The 21,302-nt window shown below is 34.2% G+C and overlaps 1 protein-coding gene across 2 annotated transcripts in view; it reads left to right on the plus strand.

Annotated features, from left to right (window-relative positions):
• The window catches only part of KCNK2 (potassium two pore domain channel subfamily K member 2), a 219,747-nt gene extending 198,686 nt beyond the window's left edge, over positions 1-21,061 (plus strand). For both annotated transcript variants that reach the window (XM_044673543.1, XM_044673544.1), the window contains exon 7: positions 20,744-21,061. In XM_044673543.1, the coding sequence (XP_044529478.1) occupies positions 20,744-21,061 (318 nt within the window). The remainder of the gene's footprint in view (positions 1-20,743) is intronic.
• The last annotated feature ends 241 nt before the right edge of the window (positions 21,062-21,302 follow it).

Raw genomic sequence — 21,302 nt, forward strand, 5'->3', positions numbered from 1 at the left:
AGAGTAAGGTTTGATTATTACCTCTTAATGCTCTCTTCCTCTCCTTCTTATAATAGTATTTGTCCCCTCTCCTTCCCATGCCCTCTTTGTGTGTAATGGAATATCCCATTTTTCTTATTCACTCAAGTTTCTCTTGGTGTCCCCTGCTATTCACCCCCTCTTTCCCATCCCCCATGTCATCTTAGATTATTTAGTGTTCCACCCTCACCCTGTGAATTATTTTTCTGATTACTATAATAGTGAATATTATAATAGTGAATAGAGTTCACTACAGAGAATTATACATAATGTTTCTCTACGTAGGAATACAGATAATTAGATCTCACTGAGGCCCTTAAAAAGGCAAATTTAAAAATTATAAGTTTTCTTTCTTTCCCCTCTGTTTCTTATTTACCTTTTCATGTTTCTCTCGATTTTTGTGGTTGGATATCAAACTTTCCATTTAGCCCTGGTCTTTTCTGTGCAAATAACTGGAATTCTTCAATTTTGTTGAATGCCCATACTTTCCCCTGGAAATATATAGTCAATTTTGATGGGTAGTTGATCCGTGGTTGCAGGCCCAGCTCTCTTACCTTTCTGAATATTGTATTCCAGGCCTTACGGTCTTTTAGCGTGGAGGCTGCCAGATCCTGTGTGATCCTGATTAGTGTTCCTTGATATTTGAATTGTCTCTTTCTGGCTTCTTGTAAGATTTTTTCTTTTGCTTGAAAGCTCTTGAATTTGGCAATTATATTTCTGGCCGTTTTCTTATCTGAATCAAATGTAGTGGGTGTTCTATGAATCCTTTCAATGTCTATATTGCCCTCTTGTTGTAGGACTTCAGGGCAATTTTGATGAATAATTTCTTTTAGTATGGAGTCCATGTTTCTATTAATTTCTGGTTTTTGTAGAAGACCAATTATTCTCAGATTGTCTCTTCTAGACCGGTTTTCTTGGTCTGTCACTCTCTCATTGAAATATTTCATATTTCCTTCTATTTTTTTAGTCTTTTGACTTTGTTTTATTTGTTCTTGTTGTCTTGAGAGATCATTAGCTTCTAACTACTCAATTCTAGCCTTTAGAGACTGGTTTTCAGCTATGATCTTTTGGTTTTCTTTTTCAATCTGGTTCAATTTGCTTATCAGTTCATTTGGTTTCTGAACCTCACTTTCCATTTGCAAGATTCTACCTTTTAAAGTTATTTTCTTGCCATATCTCTTCCATTTTCCTCAAAATCTCAGTTTTGAACTCTTCCATAGCTTGTGAGGAGTTTTCCTTATTTGAGGAGGGTCCGGATGCTTGTTTGTTCTCCTCCTCTGTTTGCTCGGTTGTCTGGATTTTCTCTGTGTAAAAGTTGTCGAGTGTTAAAGACTTCTTTTTCTTGTTATTCTTTCTCTTCTGAGCTTCCTGAGACTAGGTAGCCATTGTTAGCCCAGCAGCTTCTCAGGTTTATCCTCGCGCTCAGGGTCTGTCCACGGTCTATTGGCTCCTGAGGTCTGAGTTCTGGTTTTTTCCAAGGGCAAGCCCCCTGGTGGATCCCCTTGCTTGATCCTCTGCAGGAGATTCCTTTACAAGTCTCAGGGCGCTGCTTCCACAGTCGTATGCTCATCTGCACTGGTTCCCCACTCAGGGTTTCAGAGCTTTAGCTAGTGGCTGTGTCTGCCTCCTACCACACCTCCATTGCTCCCACGCTCAGAGTTCACGTGCATTCTTTGGCTTTTTGGGGTCCCAAATCTTGCTGCTCTCAGGAACAGGCCCTGGAGCTGCCAATGACTCGATGGGTGCCCCAAACTTGCTCTATTTCTTTTTAACTGGCTTCGGCACTATAGGAGGTGTGTGTGGAGGGGTTGGGGGTGGGGTGGTTGCTCAGCCCGCGATGTAGTGAGAGCTGTTTCACCCCTTTATAGCATGGAAATGACCCGATTCCCCATACCTTCCACGCTGCATCCTGTTGTGGGGTTCCTCCGTTCGTCTGGACTTGTTTTTATGTCCCCTTGAGGAGTCTTGTGTGTTTTGGTCAGGAGAGGTTAAGAGCTGCTTTTTATTCTGCCGCCATCTTAACCCGGAACCTCTAGGGTCGGCACCCACTTTTGGAATCATTGTATCTAGGCCATCACTCTCAGAGAGTTTTTACCTTCCAATTACCTATCACTGATCACTTTTTAAGTTTTTTTCTCTAGATCTGAAAACATTTATAATTTTATTATATTTAAGAGCTAATGAGTAAATGTTAGTCAACAGTAATTGTTAAATACTTTTTGTTTAAAGAGACCCGTGCCTTTTTTCTGCAAGCCAATTTATAACATGGTGTAAAATTTTATAGAATTTATTAGTAATTTATTTCATGTTATATATAGTAATTCCCACTGAAGTTATCTCCTGATGCCTTATTTTGCCATGGGAATAATCCTATGTCTATAAAGGTTATGACACTGAAGCAGAACCTCTAATTAGGTAGCTAAATGACAAGGTGACTAGAGCACTGGACTTGGAATTGGGATGCCTTGAATTCAAATCCTTCATTACACACTTCCTAGGCATGTGCCTCAAGAGAGATAATTTAACATCTCTTAACTTTGGTTTCTTGTAATGTAAAAAGGGTTTCTAACTACTTATTTCACTGAGTTGTTATGAGGATCAAATGAAATAATCTAAATACAATGCTATATGTTTATATCATTGTTCAATTGATTCAATTGTGTTTGACTCTGTGATCCTGCTTGGAGTTTTCTTGGTCAAGATCCTAGAGTTGTTTGCCATTTCCTTCTCCAGCTCATTTTACGGATGAGGAAACTGAGCCAAATAGGGTTACATGACTTGTCCAAGGTCACATCTCTAGTAACTATCTGAGATTGCATTCAAACTCAGGTTTTCTTGACTCCAGACCTAGTGCTCTATCCATTTTGAATCTGGGTCCAGTTAAGAATTATACGTCTAGTCAAATCAAATGAAAAGTGTCTGCTATGTCTACAGGCACCATTTGAAGTGCTAAGCACATAAAAAGGTAAAAATTGTCCTGGTCTTCAAGGAGCTCTCAATGCAGTGGGAGAGTCTGAAGACAGACAATTGCATACAAACAAGCTATATGTAGGATAATTTGGAGGTAATATCAGAGGTAGGTGCTAGCTTTAAGGAGGACCAGGAAAGGTTTCTTGAGGAAGTGGGATTTTGCCTAAGACTTGAAGGAAAAACTGGGAAGCCAGAGATGGAAAGGTAAAGGATTTAAGGAATGGAGAATATCTAGTGGAAACAAACTATCTGCTGTCCAGTGTTATTAGATGTAGAATGTGCATGTAGTGGAAGGAGGTTGGGAGAAGGAGAGGAAGGGTATATAAATAAATATAATGAACACTAGAAAGGTCAGAAGTATTCTATTTATGAAGCTAGGATTTTCTTTAAAACCAAATAGAAGATTTTATATTTGATCCCACAGCCATAGGAAGATATAAGAGTTTGCAAAATGGGGACAGGGTGTATGTAGGTGTAGATAAATAATCAGACCTGTACTTTAGAAATATCATTTTGATAGCAGTAAGGAATCTGAACAGGAATTGGGAGAGGCTTGAAACAAGGAGACATAAAGCTACTCTAATAGTACAAAAATGAGGAGATAAGAGCCTATAAAAGGGTAATGTCTGTCAAATGAGAAGAGGGGGCATATATTAGAAATGTTACTAAGGTAGGACTGACAAGATTTGACAAAAGATTGTTTTATCTTCAAGGACCAGTTCAACTAAGTTCAGAAAAACTCAATACCAAGTTTGCTGTGATAGCCTGAATTTTTGCTCATCTTAATGCTTAAACATAGTTTTATCTCCTTTTCTTTTTATTTCAAAATCATTTCTTTTCAAGAATGCTGTCCACATTGAGAGAAAGAGCTGTGGGAGTAGAGATACAGAAAAAAATGACTTATCATTTGTTTATATGGATATTTGATTGGGGGTTTGGGTTTTAAAAGACTGCTCTATTGCAAAAATGAATAATATGGATATTGGTATCAAGTGATAGCATTTGTATAACCCAGTGGAAATACTTATTAGATCTAGAAGGGTGGAGGAAAGAAGAGAGGAAAGAAAATAAAATATGTAAGCATGAAAAAATATTTTAAAAAGAAAAATAAGAAAATGATTTCTCTTCAATTTGACTACCCTTCCTCCTTAGTCCTTTATAATTTACAACAGCAAAACAATTATGTAAGCAAATACTTGTCATTCTCAACCCTTCCTTGTCACAACACCAAAGACAAAAAAACAAACAAACAAGAATACTCTTTAGCCCAAGTTAGCCAATAATAATTACTAACATTTATAGAGCTTTAATGTTTGCAAAGTACTTTACAAATATTAGCTCATTTTTTTCTCATAAAATCCTTAGGAAGTACATGTTTTTATTATCCTTATTTTACAGAGTAGGAAAATGAGGCAGAAAGAGGTTGAGAGAATTGCCCAGAATCAAACAGCTAGTAAAATGTCTGAGGCCACATTTGAATTGAGGTCTTCCTGACATGAGGCCCAATGCTCTAGTCACTGCACCACAGGCCAACAGAACAGCCTGGCCTGACAGTGTATGTTTCATTCAACATTCAAAACAGCTATCTTTTAAAGGAAAGAATGTTTCTTTATCAAGTCTTTAGCATTAAGATTATTCATTAAAATTTGTTATTTCATTGTTATTTAAATTATTACAGCAATGATTTTCATTTTTTTGGTGCTGCTATTTTAATTTTAATTTAATTTTTTTTCAGATTTAAATATTTTATTTTTTTAGAAAAATTTTCTGTGGTCACATGATTCCTGTTTTTACTTCCCCTTCACTCCCCTTCAAACCCCCCTCCTCCATATCCAACACGCATTTCCACTGTTTTTAACATGTGTGATCAGTCAAGACTTGGTGCTGCTATTTTTAAATACAGCTCTTCATAGAAATCCTCTCATGTTTCTCTGAAATTTTTATGTTTGTTGTTACTTATGGCATAATAATATTCCATTTCCTGCACAGTCTCCAAATTGTTCAACCATTCCAAATGGATGGGCACCCATTTTGTTTCCATTTTTTTTGCTGCTCTTTCATAAAATGACTAATATGGAAAAAGACTTTACATGATTGCACATGTAAAATCTATATCAGATTGCTTATGAGCTCAGGAAGGGATTCAGGGTGGAAAGGAGGCAGAAAATATGGAAGTCAAAATTTTATAAAAGTGAATGTTTAAAGATTATTTTACTTGTAATTGGGGAAAATGTTATTTTAAAAATATGAATATAGGGCCTTTTTGTCTTTGATCTCTTTGGGATATATAGTTAGTAAAGGTGTCCTTAGGTCAAAGGCATATAAATAATTCAGTGTTCAATAGCTTTACTCTTATAATTTCACATTGATGTCCAAATTAGCTGTAGCAATTCACACTAAACACCAAGAATGTATTAATGATCCTATTTACCTTTATCTCCTCCAACAATCACTGTTGCTGTATTTTTTACTAACATGAAGTATACCCAGAGAATTATTTTATGTCTTATTTTAATGAGTTGAAGCAATCTTTCACACATTTGACAACTTACCTTTTTCTGCAGAAGAATTTATTTATAACCTTTCACCATGTATCTCTTGGGTAATGGTTTTAGTCGTATATCATTCCCTACATATCTTGGAAGTCAGATTTTATCAGATATATTTAAGGCAAAGATTTTCTCCCCTATCAGCTTCTCTTCTCTTTCTAACTTGATTGATTTAATTCTTGTAAATTCATCTTAATTTTGAAAAATCAAAATTGTTTATCTTTTTTTATTTTCTCTTATTTGATTAAGAACTCTTCCTAAGCCATTTAGGAGTAGATAGATATCAGATATTATAGGTATATATGTATGAGTATACATATGTATGAGAAGAACCCCAAAATAAAATTTATAAACTATTTATAAATAATATATGTATGTAAATATAATTTTATATAAAATGATATGAATGGAGATTTTATAAACTCTGTTTATAATAAACTACTTGTAGCATATAATATATAAGCCTATAATGTATAAAATACCTTCCTTAACATCCTGGCTAAAGTCTGATTTTCTATAGCAAGTTTTCCTGATCCTTCTTAATTCTAATTCTTTCCCTAATTGATTATTTCCAATTTATCTTGTATCTATCTGTTTCTACTGACATTAAATATATCTGTTTCTAGTGACATCTATTTAATCACTCATACTTTCCTCAACCTAGAAGAATAAAATTTCATTCTTTCCCACCAACCATTACGCAAATGCCTAATTCTCCAATGAGAAAGTCCCAAATTTACTACTAAGTATAATAATGATAATAAATGTAGTACTTAGACATTTTAAGATACCATATAAGGTCATGGTATTATTATTATTAAATGATAATAAATGTAGTACTTAGACATTTTAAGATACCATATAAGGTCATGGTATTATTATTATTAAAAATTATACTTAGTTTTCACACAAAAATGTTAATATACTATATAAAAGGTACGAACTAACCATACAAGGTAGTTTAGGTTGAAGAGGTCTCATGAATATTACATAACCTTGCTCAAGAGAAAATTGAAAAACATTATGTACTGTTCACAGAGATAATATGACAAGTAACCCTTTTCAGTTTAATTAAACAACTAAATTGTAGAAAGAATAATTTGAATTTTTCTTTTAAAGTAAATGAACATAGAGTTCAAGGATAAAATGAGATGTCAATACTTCAGAAAATGAATTAATGGTAATTGCTAGAAATTATAGACTAAGCATCCTGTAGAATTGGCATGCAAAGCAGGATACAAATTACATTACAAATTTAAGTGGAGAGATACCTGCAGTCTAGGTTGTTACTATTTAATGATTAAATATCTTTGCAAGAATAAAAATAGTCAAGCCTTTGAGAACCAAGAAGGGTGAATTTAAATTTACTTTCAAGTAGCAGAATATAAAATATCAGTTAGTGGAAAAGAGATTCCCTTCAGTTTTATTCCTGTTATAGAAAAATTCTGCATTGGACATCATAAAATACCATATGCTTTGCTTCATCTTTTTTTGAAAACATCTTTTATGTAGAAAGACTACTTCATATGAGAATATTTTTGATTGTTGAATGTAAATTAAATATGTGATTACAATTATTTAAGCACTTATAGGAATTAACAAAATATCTCATAGTTTTTTAGATTGTTAGCTGTCAGGATTCTCAGAATACCTTAGGGAAATTTCATTTAAAGATACTTCATCTAACTCTGGTTTGATGGAAGGAGCCAGTGATATCCTCCAATGATGGTACCAGCATACAGGTGTGATCTGCCTATAGGCAGAGCAAGAAACATTCATAAAAGGAACTAGAATTAGGAAAGAAGAGGAATAATGTCAGGAGGGAGAAAAGAGTCTCTCATTGGTTATAGTGATGGGAAAATCACTGCTTCCTTAATCATAAAGTGATAATAGCAGGAAAGGAAAAAAATCACAAAATTCATTCCTGGAAAATATCTCTTTTATTGTCTTTCACCTCCAGGGGAGATACTTTGAGGGGGAAAGTCAGAAGATGAATTTTGAGCTCTGGCAAATATAATATATCATAACCACAGAAAATGAGCTTAGGGGTTGTTCATCTTCATCTTTGGTAATGGGCATATTAGTAAAATTCTACTTCTTTCATTCCTTTTCCTCTGCCAGGAAATTGAAATTGCACTGAAACGCCCAAATGAGCTCAGCTAATTTAGGAAATAGGAAATCAACATTGCTCTGTGTAAGACTGGAATAAAATATATTATTCTTTCCATTTTAATGAATATAGGAAAAGCCAATGCTTAGTTTAAGCCCAGCATTTAATTTTTTTTGCTTTATTTTTGGTCCAGACATACAATTCCATAAATGTAGGGAACTACCAGTGAGGAAACTCTCTCTTTCAAATTTTGGTAATTGTTCAGTCAGTCATTCAGGCACGTATGACTCTTTGTAACTCTATTAAAACTATAGCATGCCAGGTCCTTCTATACTCCACTATCTCTTGGAGTGTGTCCAAGCTAATATTCTTTATTTCCATGCCACTGTTTATCCATCTCATCTTCTGCCATCTCCTTTTTCCCTTCTGCTTACAATCTTTCCCAATATCGAAGTCTTTTCCTTTGAGTCTGGTGTTTTCATCCTCTGGCCAATGTATTGAAGCCTCAGCTTTGATATTCAACCTTTCATGAATAATAGTCTGAATTCATTTCTTTAAATATTGAGTAATTTATCATTTTTCCTGTCCAAGGGACTCTCAGAAGACTTCTTTATCAACATAATTTGAAAGCATTGATTCTGCAGTCTTTAGCTTTTCCTGTTAGCCAACTCTCATGGCTATATTTTGCTATTGGAAAGGTCCTAGGTTTAACCATATTGTCCTTTGCCAGCAATATGATACCTCTACTTTTTAGTATGCTATCCAGGTTTGGCATAATTTTCCTTCTAAGGAGTATCTTTTAATTTCATGGCTATAATCATCATCTGTGATCTTTGAGCCCAGGAATATGAAATCTGACACCTTTTCCATTTCTTCTTCTTCCATTTAAGAAGTGATACAACTAATCGCCTAGATCTTAGTTGTTCGGTTTTTTTTTTAATGTTAAGCTTCAAACCAGCTTTCCCCCTCTTTCTTTTACTGTCAACTTGGAGCTTCTTAATTCTTCACTTTCTCCAGTCAGAGTGGTATCATCTGCATATCAAAACTGTGTATTAGTTCCAAGGCAAAAGAATGATAAGAGCTAAACAATGGGGTTAAGTGCCTTGCCCAGGGTTACATAGCAAGGAAATGTCTGAGGCCAGATCTAAACCAAGCACTTCCCTCCTCTAGGCTTGGCTTTTGATCCACTGAGCTTTCTAACTGACCCCAAGGCTGTTATCTTTGACTTCAAATTACTTGCTTAATATTTGAGAAAAATATGCATACGGGAAATGAGTAAAGGGAAAAGGGGTAAAAAAGGAAGAATCAAATACCAAAGATATAAAAGATAATTTTTCTTTCCACTGAGCAATTAAGTTGATAAATTACCTTTAGAGAAGGAATCTCAGAGATTATTTTATTTTAAAAATACTAGAATAAGAATCTCTTCTAAAAGTTATGCAACATGTAGTCATGAAGACTGAGATTAAAGTATGGGAGAACCATTATCTCCTAAAGTACTTCCTTTTACTTTTGGACATTGTCAGTTGATAGGAGCCTTTTCCTTATTCACCTTGACTAAGATATAATTGATCATCTCCCCACAAAATATATTTCTCTCCTTGCTTTCATGTTTCTGACTGTGGCATAATTTTTCAAGTAGTAATTCAGATTTGAAAACTTTCTTAGTGCTTGTATCCAATTAATTACCAAATATCATTGATGCTTCTATAGTAATATCTTGTATCTATTTCTTTCCATTCCTACTGCTATCATCTGAGTTCAAACTCTTGTTGCTTCATGTCTAGATTACTACAACAGTACCTTAATCATAATCATATTTTCATCATTCTGATGACCCCTCACTCCAATCCATCCTCCTTACTGTAAATTAATCTTTCTAAAATCATCCTTTTATTTTATGAATGACTTACTAAATATGTTTCCCACAGCTGACAGGATAAGGTGCATTTTTCTTGTTCTTTATTTAAGGTACTTCATACTCTTTCCCCAACCTACTTTTTCAACTTTGATTCTCATTATTTCAGAAGTAAACTCTTCTCCATCCAAATTAGTTTACTTACTGTTTATTGAATAAACATCAATCTTCCCTTTATTTATACGATTTTCCTAGTCTTGAGATTCTTTTTCCTGACCTCACTTCCTACCCAAAACCTTTCAAGGAGCACTACCTTTCTGAAGCCCTAGGCCCACAGATAGCTTTCCCTTTTTTGAATATCAATAGCATTTGCTTGCATTTTTACTTTATTTCATGTACACTTTTTTCCCCCTAAATTAGATTGTGACTTCCTTGTGGCCAAGGACCAACTGAAAACTATTTTGTAGCCTGGAGTACTTATCATAAAACTTATAAACAGTGTAAACACTCAGTTGATTAAATATAGGTGTCTATTATAGTATAGTATAAATTTCTCAGGACTCCTGATATTTCTTTAAATACCTGTGTAGATAATTAAATTCCTTCCTTCTATCCTGTTAGAAAATATAAGTGGTCAGGCCATCAGGTCTAGTTTTGCTATTCCTTTGGAACTAAGTTAATAAAAAGCTAGAGTGGCTTTGATACTCTTATGTGATGCATTTTCAACATTTAGCATTATCTTTATCATCATCATCATCATCACCACTAGCCTTTTATTAACCTTTTTAAAAACTGCAACACTCCAGAAAGTACTAAATTAACCTTTCCACCATTGGAAGGTCCTAGAAAACAGCAACTTCTTGTTTTGATCTTGTAAGCCCCTTAATATATTCTTCTGTATCTCTAGGAAACTAAGAAAAGTTCACAGTCGATCTTTTTATGGTAAAAATGAAAACATGCAACAGTGTTTAAGAGCCAAGTATTAACTTTCAGCATATTCATTTATACCTCAGAAATTGGCACACTCTACAAAACAGGGATTAATTTTTTTGATGGTTTAGACTTAAGAAACTGATAGAGAAGGGACAGCTATGTGGTTGAATGGAGAGAGTGTCAGGTCTGGGGTTGGAAAAACCTGGGTTCAAATCTGGGCTCAGATACTTCATAGCTGTGTGACTCTGAGCAAGTCACTTAACACCAATTGCCTAGCTCTTACCACTCTTCTGCCATGGAGCCTGTATTTGTATCAATTCTAAGAAAGAAGGTTAAGGTTTTTTTTTTAAGTATGAAAAATTCCCTTTAGTCAGGGAAACTTAAAAATCAAACAATATGAATAGATGAGAATTGGATATTGTTTTTAGAGAAGTGATATTTGGAATCATTTTATTAGGTACATTCTTTTAGAGATAGATCATATACTCAATAAAAAACAAAAATTTAATGATTGAAGCAGTTGTTGGTTAGCATTTGTAATGTATCAATGATGGTGTCCCATGTACTATGATAACCAATGGAATCTTTGAAGCAATTTCAGTTAGGGGAAGAGAAAGTGAGTGTAGTAAACTGAAGAATTTCACAGCTCTCTACTGCTGGCAGGAGTCCAAGTACAATCTTTCTTGACTGGCAACTTATACACGAATGGAATCATTGTATGGCTTTTTTCTTTCCTTAACCTTATTGCTCTTTGAACATCCTCCCTTCACAATATTATTGTCTCCTTAACTCATTGTCCAAAGCAACCATTCCACATTGTCCAAAGCAGCCATTCCAAATTTTTCCTTCTCTGCTCTCAGTGTTCATCGCATACTCCATCTGGATCTGAGTGTTGAAAAGGATCTTATAAGTCTTCTAGTCCAAAATTTCAGCCAACCAAGAATCTAATTTTAAAAAACCTCCAATAGGTGGGAATTCCTTGTGAATTCCCAATGTGAATTTACTTGGCACTCATACTTTCCCTCAATTTTTCTAAGCATTATCGTTCTTTTCTCTTTCTTCTTCTGGTCATGGTACAAGAAATGCCCGGACTACTTGCTAATACTAGTCCTATTTCCCTTGGCTTGATTCCTTCTTCTTTCCTTCAAAAAGACATTGCTCCAGCAGATAACCCATCTCTTGTGTATCTTTAATCATCTCGCTTACTACTGTATCCTTTTGAACTACCTATGAAAATGTTAAAGTCTTCCCAGTCCTTAAAAACAAAAAAATAGCAAAACTTTCCTTAACCCTTCTAATCCATTCAGCTATCATTAATTAGTTCTCTCTCCTCCCCTTTATTGTAGGCGTTTGGGGTAGGGAAAAACCTTTTACTTCCTCAATATTTACTGTCTTTTCAAACCTTTGTTTGAATCTCTGTAACCACTACTCTATTAAAATTGTCTCTAAAGTCACCCATAATGAACTAACCATTAGTGGCCTTTTATAAATCCTCATCTTGATTCTGCAACTTCTGCAACTGTAGACCCTTCCTTTCTATTTGGATAGCCTTTCTTTCTTTGGCCTAAAGGACAGTATGCTCTGTTGGTTCTTCTTTTATAAGAGCTCCTTCTATATTAACTTAATTGCCCTTCATATTCTCCTTGACCTTTTAATCAGAGGTGTACTCTTAAACATTTTACAATTGGCATTTTTTGGGGGGAATATATGCACAATATTCTGAAGTTTAATTTGCATTATTAATATTTTCTACATCACTTTTTTAACCCTAGATAATCAGCAAAACAATAAATCAAGTCCTGATATATATAGCATCTGCTTGTTTCCAAGAAGAAAATGCTCATACAGAAAATTTTAAACTACTTTAACTGACTGCAACACATCCCATTCTTCTAATGTGATTGATCTTCAAACATCTCTTGTAGAAGTTTTTTTCTTTATACACTTTCTCCTTTGGTAATTTTCATCCACTCCTATAACTGAGATTACCATTTCTAATCAGACGGCTCCGAAATATTAGAGGTGGTGTGGTGTAATGGACTTAGAATCAGGAAGACAAGAGTTCAAATGCGCTACCACAGAAACTTATTATCTGTGTGGTTCTGAATGTGTGAGTGTGTAGTATATTTTGAATATCAGACCTTTATAATAGAAATTTGACACAAAAAATTCTCCTAGTTAAATATCTCCCTTCTTATAATTGAATTAATTTAATTTGTGCAAAAGATTTTCAACTTCATATGACTATAAAATGGTCTATTTTATATTTTGTATTATTTCTAAACCTTATTTAGTTAGCAACTTATCTCCTAGTTATAGCTATGAAAGGTACCTAATCTGGTTCTCTTCTTTTTTTTAATATGACCTTTAACATTCAGTTCAAATAGTCATTTTGAATTTATTGTGGAATGTGGTATAATATACTAGTTTAAATCTAGTTTCTGCAAAACTCCTTTGAGTTTTAATAATTCTTATCAAATAATGTCTTATTTATTAATTTATATTTGGGGTTTATCATCCACAGGATTACTGAATTCAAACAACATAATTAATCATGTTAAAGGTAAATCCATTGCAAACCACGTGATTGTATCAATAGATGCAAAAAAGCCTCTGACATTTTGTTTATGCTAAACAAACTATAGACATAGGAGTATCTCTCCTTAAATATGATTTAAAATATCTGTTAAAAACCCAAAGCTAGTATTATATGCAATGGGAAACATTTAAAGCATTCTCTGTTATAGAAGTAAGTAAAACATATATCCTTTCCCTAATTTAAAAGTAAGAAATTAAATGCTTTAAGATGGGCAAAGAGAAGAGGGAACTAGTACTTTTTTTTTGCTGATGACTTGATAGTTTATTTAGAAAAACTGAGGAAATACAGAGAGATACTAAATGAGACTGTTAATAGTGCCAATAATTTTTCAGGATACAAAATAAACACAAAAAAGAATTTTATTTAATGATAACTTAGAGAAACAATTAAAATTATTTATACTGTAAAATAAAAGCACTATTCTTAATAACTTCAAAATTCAAAAAATATCTGGGATTCAATCCACCAAAGCAAACTTAATTCCTATATGCATATGGCAGGGACTGTACACAATTCTTGAGGAGAAAACTCCCACTACTAATGTACTTCCATTTCTTCTCTGCTATTTATAATCTCACTGAGTTTAAATAGGGCAGTAAGATACCAGAGTCATCTATGCATCCCAGGCCATCACCAGTCATCCTGACTTTTGTCTTGCTACTGGACATTGGTAACTGGAAGAGAGAGTGATGCTTTACTTTGTGCAACTCTGCTCATTTAAATTTAATTCACCAGCAAGTCAAGGCATCACCTCATATCACTGGTCCTCTTCCAAAATGAAGGAAGAACTATAGCACCAATGACACTAAGAGATTAAGTGACTTGCCTACAGTTACACAAGAAGTATGTTTGTTTTTGCCTAGGTAGTCATATCCTTGAGGATAGCTTGCTCTTCACTGTACCATGTTATGTCTCAACTGTATAGATGGTACTACAAAACCCTCCTTAAAGAAAAAAAAAGTAATTTATTTAACTGGAGGAAGAGTCAGTATTCATAGTTGGGTGACACTCATACAATGAAACTATCAAAATTATTTTATATATTTAATGCCATGCCAATTTAATACCAGAGTTATATTTTATTGAATAAGACAAAATATACTACATTTACAAGAACAAAACCTCTAGACTATCAACAAAAACAATGGGTGGGGGGGAAGTAGGAATGAAGGAGTCTATAGGACTTCCACACCTCAAATATATTATAAAGCTGTAAGCAACAAAAGTATCTTATTCTAAATAAAGAAAGGAAAGCAGACTAATGGAACACACTAGACAAGGCTTCATCTCTTTTATGCAGCTATGCTTGAGGATGCAACTAAGGACCTAGATGGTGCACTTAAGTACGGGAAACATTTGAAAGCTCAAGACTCTATGAAGATCACCTTTTATATTTGATCACTCAGAAACTTCTATATTTAAAAACCTGCTGGTGATGCCAATCCTGAAGTACAAACATAGAAAGCATTTAAGAGATGTTGGATTGCTTGGCATAGTCAGCACAGAACTTTGGATGACATGAGACTGATAAAGATTGATATGTATGAAGTGGATCCAGTCCATCCATGTACCTTACTGACGACTGTTGTTGTGTCATTTCCTTCTGCTACCCAAGAAGCACTCTGAACATGTATGCAAGAGAAAAATGGAAAGAAATCAACAAGGCCAGTACATCCGCTGAGAACCAGCAAGAGTATGGGAATAGCGTGATATTAAGCTCCAACTGCACTGTAAGCCTCCAGAATAAATATTTAACCTCTTTCCTCAAGTCATTCTAGTCATCATATGGATTGTGTAAGGAACAATGGATGGAAGTTATAATAAAGTAAATTGAGGTTAAATAGAAAGAAAACATTCTAAAATAGTTATCCAAAAGTGGAAGGAACTGAATGGGGAAGATACTGCATCAACCTTTAGAAAATGTATATAAGGAACAGAGACTGGATGAACACCTAATTGTCTGGCATATTATAAAAGAAATTATTTTTCAGGTACAGTTTAGACTGGATATGAACTGGGATCCCTTTTAGCCAGGAAATTCTGTGATTTTTGTGCATATCATAAAGAAAAGATAACTGCCATGCTCTCCAATAAAATCTTTTTGAAAGCTACTTGATAGAATCTTTTCATGAGATCCAATCATGGAACACTATGAACGACAAGCTAAAGAATATGGATTTTATACAAGAAGCAATGGAGAGCCATTGAAAGATTCTGAGCAAGGTGATATGATCCCATGAAATAAGGAATTCTGGACTGAAAGAGTTTGCTGATTAACTAAGAGTTTAACTTTTTAGTATTAATTTTGAGATTTAATAATTTTATTTGGAAATCTTTCTAAAATCTTTTATATTCTTTCTTATTTTAAAAGGGCATCTCAGAAACTATTAAACTATGTAGAACTAAATGGTCAATGATTGAAAAAATATAATGTAACTTGAAAAAAAGAAATATATAGGCCCTGTTTGCCTTTATGCTAGGTAGTACCAGATAGCTAAACTTTTTTGAGATTTTTTCTGCGTTCATGAGTGACTTTAGAATATTATAATTATGATTCCCTATTATAATCCTTTTCTCTTTTCTAATTTATTATTTCAAGTTTTTTTCAACTTAGAAACTAGGAAAAGGACCTTTTTGATATTGAATGTAAAGTAACAGTAGATAGATTTTAAGTGGAGGTTGGGGTACTGTCCTTTAATTCAAGTGCATGAGCTTTAGTGTAAATGCATTGTAACTTTTATTTTTAATACTATTTATTATGATTAAAGACTGAAATGGGCAATGAAAATTCTTATGATCTTCAATTGTCTTTTTTTTTGCTTCTTAATTCTTGAATATCTTTTTGATAGATGAGATTTGGGACAGATGAAATATTGTTAGTGTTTGATTTAGGAAATTTTAATAGAACACATTTAAAGCAAAAAAGAATTCAGAGTTTAAAAGTTTGACACACAAATACCATATATGTGTGTGTATTTATGTAAGCATATGTAGTAAAACTGTCTACCAATGTACACATATAAGCTAACATTTATATGGCACTTAATGGTTTGCAGTAGATCTAAGCATATTATTTTTTTTAATCCTTACCACTCTTGAAGTGGGTGTCATTTAACCAATTTTAATTGACTTGTCCAGGGACACACAGCTTGAAAATCGCTAGGGAGATAATAGAACCCAAATGCTCCTGTTCCTGTGCCCTATGCACCATGCCACTCACTTTGCCTACAGAGCACTAGAGATTCAAAATTCTGATCATAAAAATGATTTATTTCTGTATATCTCAGGCCTTGAGAATTAGTTTGGCATAAAGTGTTGGACCTGGAGTAAGAAAGACCTGAGTTCAAATCTCTTCTCTGACTCTTGATTCCTGAATAACCAAGGATGAGTTCCTTAACCCCCCTGAGTCTTAGTTAACTTTCTACAACTATCAATTACAGATAGGTATATGGGGAGGGGGAAACTAGGTGATTCAGTAGTTAGAGGTCTGCAGCTAGGAAGATCTGAGTTCAAATGTAACCTTAGATATTTACTAATGACTCTGGGCAAATCACTTAACCTCTGTTTGCATTAATCCATTGGAGAAGGAAATGGCAAACCACTCCAAGGATCTTTGTCAAGAAAACCTCAACAGTAATACGGTTCACAAGGGCAGAAAGAGTCAGTTTGACTGAATGACTGAACAACAACAACAATAGTTGGAATTTTAATGAGAACAATTCTGTGCATTTGCACAAATGAGGGTGGAAACAAAGTATGGATATAGTACTATCCAATAACAATTTTTTTCTGGTCTTTTGGCTTCCTTGTTGTTCCTCATATATCCTACTCTTTCTTCTTGTTCTGACCATTTTCACTTGATAACCCTTGATGTCTGAAATTCTCTCCTTCCTCATCTCTACTTCCTGGCTTCCTTCGAGAACCTGCTAAAATCCTACCTTTTGCAAAAAGCCTCTCCTAGTCCTATTTAATCTTAGTATCTTTCCTGAGATCATCCCCAAAATATATATCTTGTTTGTACATAGTTGTTTATAGGTTCTCTCCATTAGACTGAGTTCCTTGCAAGGACTATTTTTTTTTTTGGTCCTTGGTATCCCTTTTGCTTATCACAGTGCCTGGTACATAGAAAGTTTTAATAAATGCTCATTGACTGACTACTTTGAGAAGTTATTCACAGTGACACAAATACACTGTTGACTTATTATAACTCAGAATATAACTCAGAACTAGAATGAGGGACAATGGATCTATCCTGAGTCTTGCCCAACATTATAGGTTCTGGAATCATCAGAAGGTCTTTATTATAAGTTCTCAATTATAACACAAAACTTGTGACATAGACTCTGGAGGTGGAATTACTTCATGTGTCTCATTAATAAATCAACAAATATTTATTTGCGTATTTATGGAATGCACCATATTTAAATGGTTTGGGTTTTTTTTCCAGTGATGATAAAGGCTAAGGCAAGTCATTTACTTGTGACAAAGAATGAAATTTTCTGGAATTAATGAATAAAAGACACCACCTATTTATTTTTTTAATATTTTTTCCTTAGGGAATAGGGAAAATGGGTTATTTGATGATTGAAATCTTGACTTATGACTGTGACTGCTGAAAGCGACTTTACTGATCACTTACATTTTATAGATATGGAAACTAAAGTTGAAAGAGGTTGGTGGTTTGCCCACCATCTTGCCAGTAGTAACTGACAGAGTAGGTGACAAGACTATAGTTATTGGACTCTTAATGCATTTCTCTTTCATTGACTCAGATTACCTCACTTGTCATATATTGATTTATATTTTCCTATCTGTCTGTATATATGAGTGTGCATACATATATGCATACATTTTTCTTCCTATTGATAAGGTACTCAAAGTACTCTGGTCCTTAACCATTGTTAGGAATCAAGATGCTGGCAATTCTTGGTCTATAGGGCAAGGCTAGAAAAAAGATGCATGGTTGTGCTGAATATTTGGGTCTCTCCTCCTCGTGCTCCCCCACATCCTGTCATCTACTGGTCAGATTTCTCATCACTTTCTCTTGTTCTTTTTTTTAACCCCTTAAATTCTGTTTTAGAATCAATAATAAGTATTGGTCCCATGGAAGAAGAGTGGTAAGTCCTAGGCAATCAGAGTTAAGTGATTGTCCAGGGTCACTCAGCTGGGAATTGTCTTAGGCCTGATTTGAACCTCAGACCTCTGATCTCCAGACTTGGCTCTCTATCCACTGAGCCACCCAGCTGCTCCTAGTCACTTTCTCTTGATGGAAATCTCCATTACCTTCTTTCCCCATCTATACAGTGATGAAAATCAAACCATATGCTATCAAATAAAATCTAAAGTCAAACATGAATTCCTCAAAAATATGAAAAAAATAACTGTTTATTTTCTTGTAGAAACAAAGATGATTTCTATATAGATTAAGTATAAACCATGACCAGAAATTAAAGTAGTCATTGATCTCAAATAATTAGGTCTTTGACTTTCTTTCATTTTTCCTACTCCTAAACTGGAATTAACCATTCACTCATAAGAGCCTTTTGATCTCCAAAAATTCTTTGTGTGTGCCCTTTGGTTATTTGTTCAGCCTGAGAGTTATGCTTTTTCATGAGTTGCAAGTGCTGTCACAGAGAAGGTCAAGTGTGCTTCAAATTCACAGAGTTTGATGGGAGTTCTGTGTCCCCTGCTCAACTCCAAGTACTCATCAAAGTTTCAAACTACAACAGTGAGGAAGTTTGTGTTATGTTATTATTTTTTTAAAAAAACAACCTACCACGGGAAAAATAAACATCCGCAATCAGCTGTCAGTTTAGGCCTAATAAACTGCTGACTATTTGCTAGGAAAGATCTGAGACTCAAGAACTGGGAATGAAGGATAAGATAGAAAGACAGTAGAAATCCTACAGCTAAAATAGAACTAGGGGAACTTTAAAAAAAAAAAGAAAAAATACAAGGGTTCAAGAGCTAACCTATTCAAGAGAATGGAGTAGTTTGGCAGGCCAAGAAAAATGGTAACTAAAACAACTCTGGTAAAACAGATCTAATTTTAGGCCAACCAGCCTTGACAATAGCATCCTCAGAGAACACAGCATGTCTTATCAGCATGATATCACCAACAGAATTATTTTTTTGTAAGGCAAGAACCTGATGTTACAGCTGAGATTTAGAGTTTAAATGGTTTATATACTTGAAGGGAAAAATTTGGATCCCTTTTCTCTTTTTTGTGTTCTTTTCAATATCTCTTATCTTATTGAGAAAATTGAACTTTAGAAATAACAATATCTATCACATAATAAAGTATCTTTTGCATATTTATGTGTTTGTGAATTCTGGAAGCAGTATCTATTCATGTTATTTCTGTACAGCGAATCTTTTAATCTGGGAAGGGGATTCATTGAGGTGAGATGGAAATGTGTTTGGCTTAACAATTCTGTATTTGTATGTATGGCTTTATTTCAGTTTGGCTAAGTCATTTTTCAGTTGGTTCCAACTCTGTGACTCTGGGATTTTCTTGGCAAGATATTAGAATGGTTTGCCATTTCTTTTTCCAGCTCATTTTACAGATGAGGAAACTGAGGCAAACAGGATTATGTGACTTTCCAAAGGTCACACAGCTAGTAAGTGTCTGAGACTAGATTTGAACTTGGGAAGATGAGTCTTCCTAACTCCAGGCTTGGGGCTCTATTCTCTGTGCCACCTAGCTCTCTGTGTATTTATCTAGATTAAGTTAATTTGGTGTTGAAATTGTTGATCTGTGCCATGAAACTGTATTAATAATTCAACTGTCTTAAAGTTTTTAAAGTAATTTATTTCAAGGCATAATTGCTTTACACTTAGATACCTTCAAACATACTTCTAAGTTTTTACAATGAAACTGATGCTAGCATAGAAATGTCATCTTTGATTTTAGATCATTACAGCTAACAATTCAAGGTTTATGATCTTTAATAACTTCATAAATTTTTGATCCATAAGATAGTGATTTAATATTTGGTTTCACTAAAACTTTTACCTATCTAAAATGAAACGAATTAAGAAGTAATTTCCCTTTGACCTTAAAGAAAAAAATGGATTTTTGTTTTATATGATTATTCTCTTACAAAAACGAGTGAGTGATCATACATATATAGCCCAGTGGAATTGTTTATCAAGTCCTGTAGGGGGTACGAAAAGAGGGAGGGAGATAATATAAATCATATAACTTTGGAAACCTTATGTGTTTGTTATTGGAATAAAATAAAGACATTCTTCTTAAACAAGAAAGTAAAGGAAAAATGGAAAAAGATGACACAGTGGGAAGAATGCTGGATTTGGAATAAGAAAATGGCCAGATGGGAAAGATGTGAAGGTAGCAACTGATTGTACATATGGATGCAAAATTTGAAAGTTGTCATTTAAATATGAATTAAGAGGTGCTTTTTTTTTTCATTTTTATTGTCACCATAATATTCCTTTGCAGGTTCCTCTAGTATCCAGAAAATATGATTTGATTTCCATGGAATAAATTTATAAACTCTTTTTTAATAAAAAAAATGTTTGTTGTATAAATTGAAATACAGCTATACCATACGAGACTGAGCTACATTATTCGACTATTGAATAAATATCAGTTCCAATCCCACAGCACTGAAGTTATAAACGCTTTAAAAAAAAGGCATTTCTAGTGTCTAAACTACTTTTCCATATTTGTGTCTTTGTGTCAGGTGGGAGAGTTCCGAGCACATGCTGCAGAATGGACAGCCAATGTCACAGCTGAGTTCAAGGAGACCCGAAGGCGCTTGAGTGTAGAGATTTATGACAAGTTTCAGAGAGCCACCTCCATTAAAAGGAAGCTCTCTGCAGAACTGGCAGTCAATCACAATCAAGAACTGACCCCATGCAAGAGAACCCTGTCAGTTAACCATTTGACCAGTGAGAAGGACATCCTGCCTCCACTAATGAAGACTGAGAGTATTTATCTGAATGGTTTAACGCCTCATTGCCCAGGTGAAGAGATTGCTGTCATTGAGAACATTAAGTAACCCATGGTTGGGATACTGGTTCTTCAAAAAGCCTTGGTCTTCACCATGGCAGAGGACTTTGGTATGCTCTTTATAACTGATGCTGTTAGCATTTTTAAAGTGTGCATGAGCTCAAAAGAAAAGAAAACCCCACCAATACCCATCATAGTCATCTACCATCAAGATAAATTGGGATTCTGAGCCAGCACTATTTTTTTGGAGATGCTTGTTGAATAGCACTACTATCTTTGATAGGAAGTGG

This window comes from Gracilinanus agilis, chromosome 4 (genome assembly GCF_016433145.1).
Source record: "Gracilinanus agilis isolate LMUSP501 chromosome 4, AgileGrace, whole genome shotgun sequence".
NCBI lineage: Eukaryota > Metazoa > Chordata > Mammalia > Didelphimorphia > Didelphidae > Gracilinanus > Gracilinanus agilis.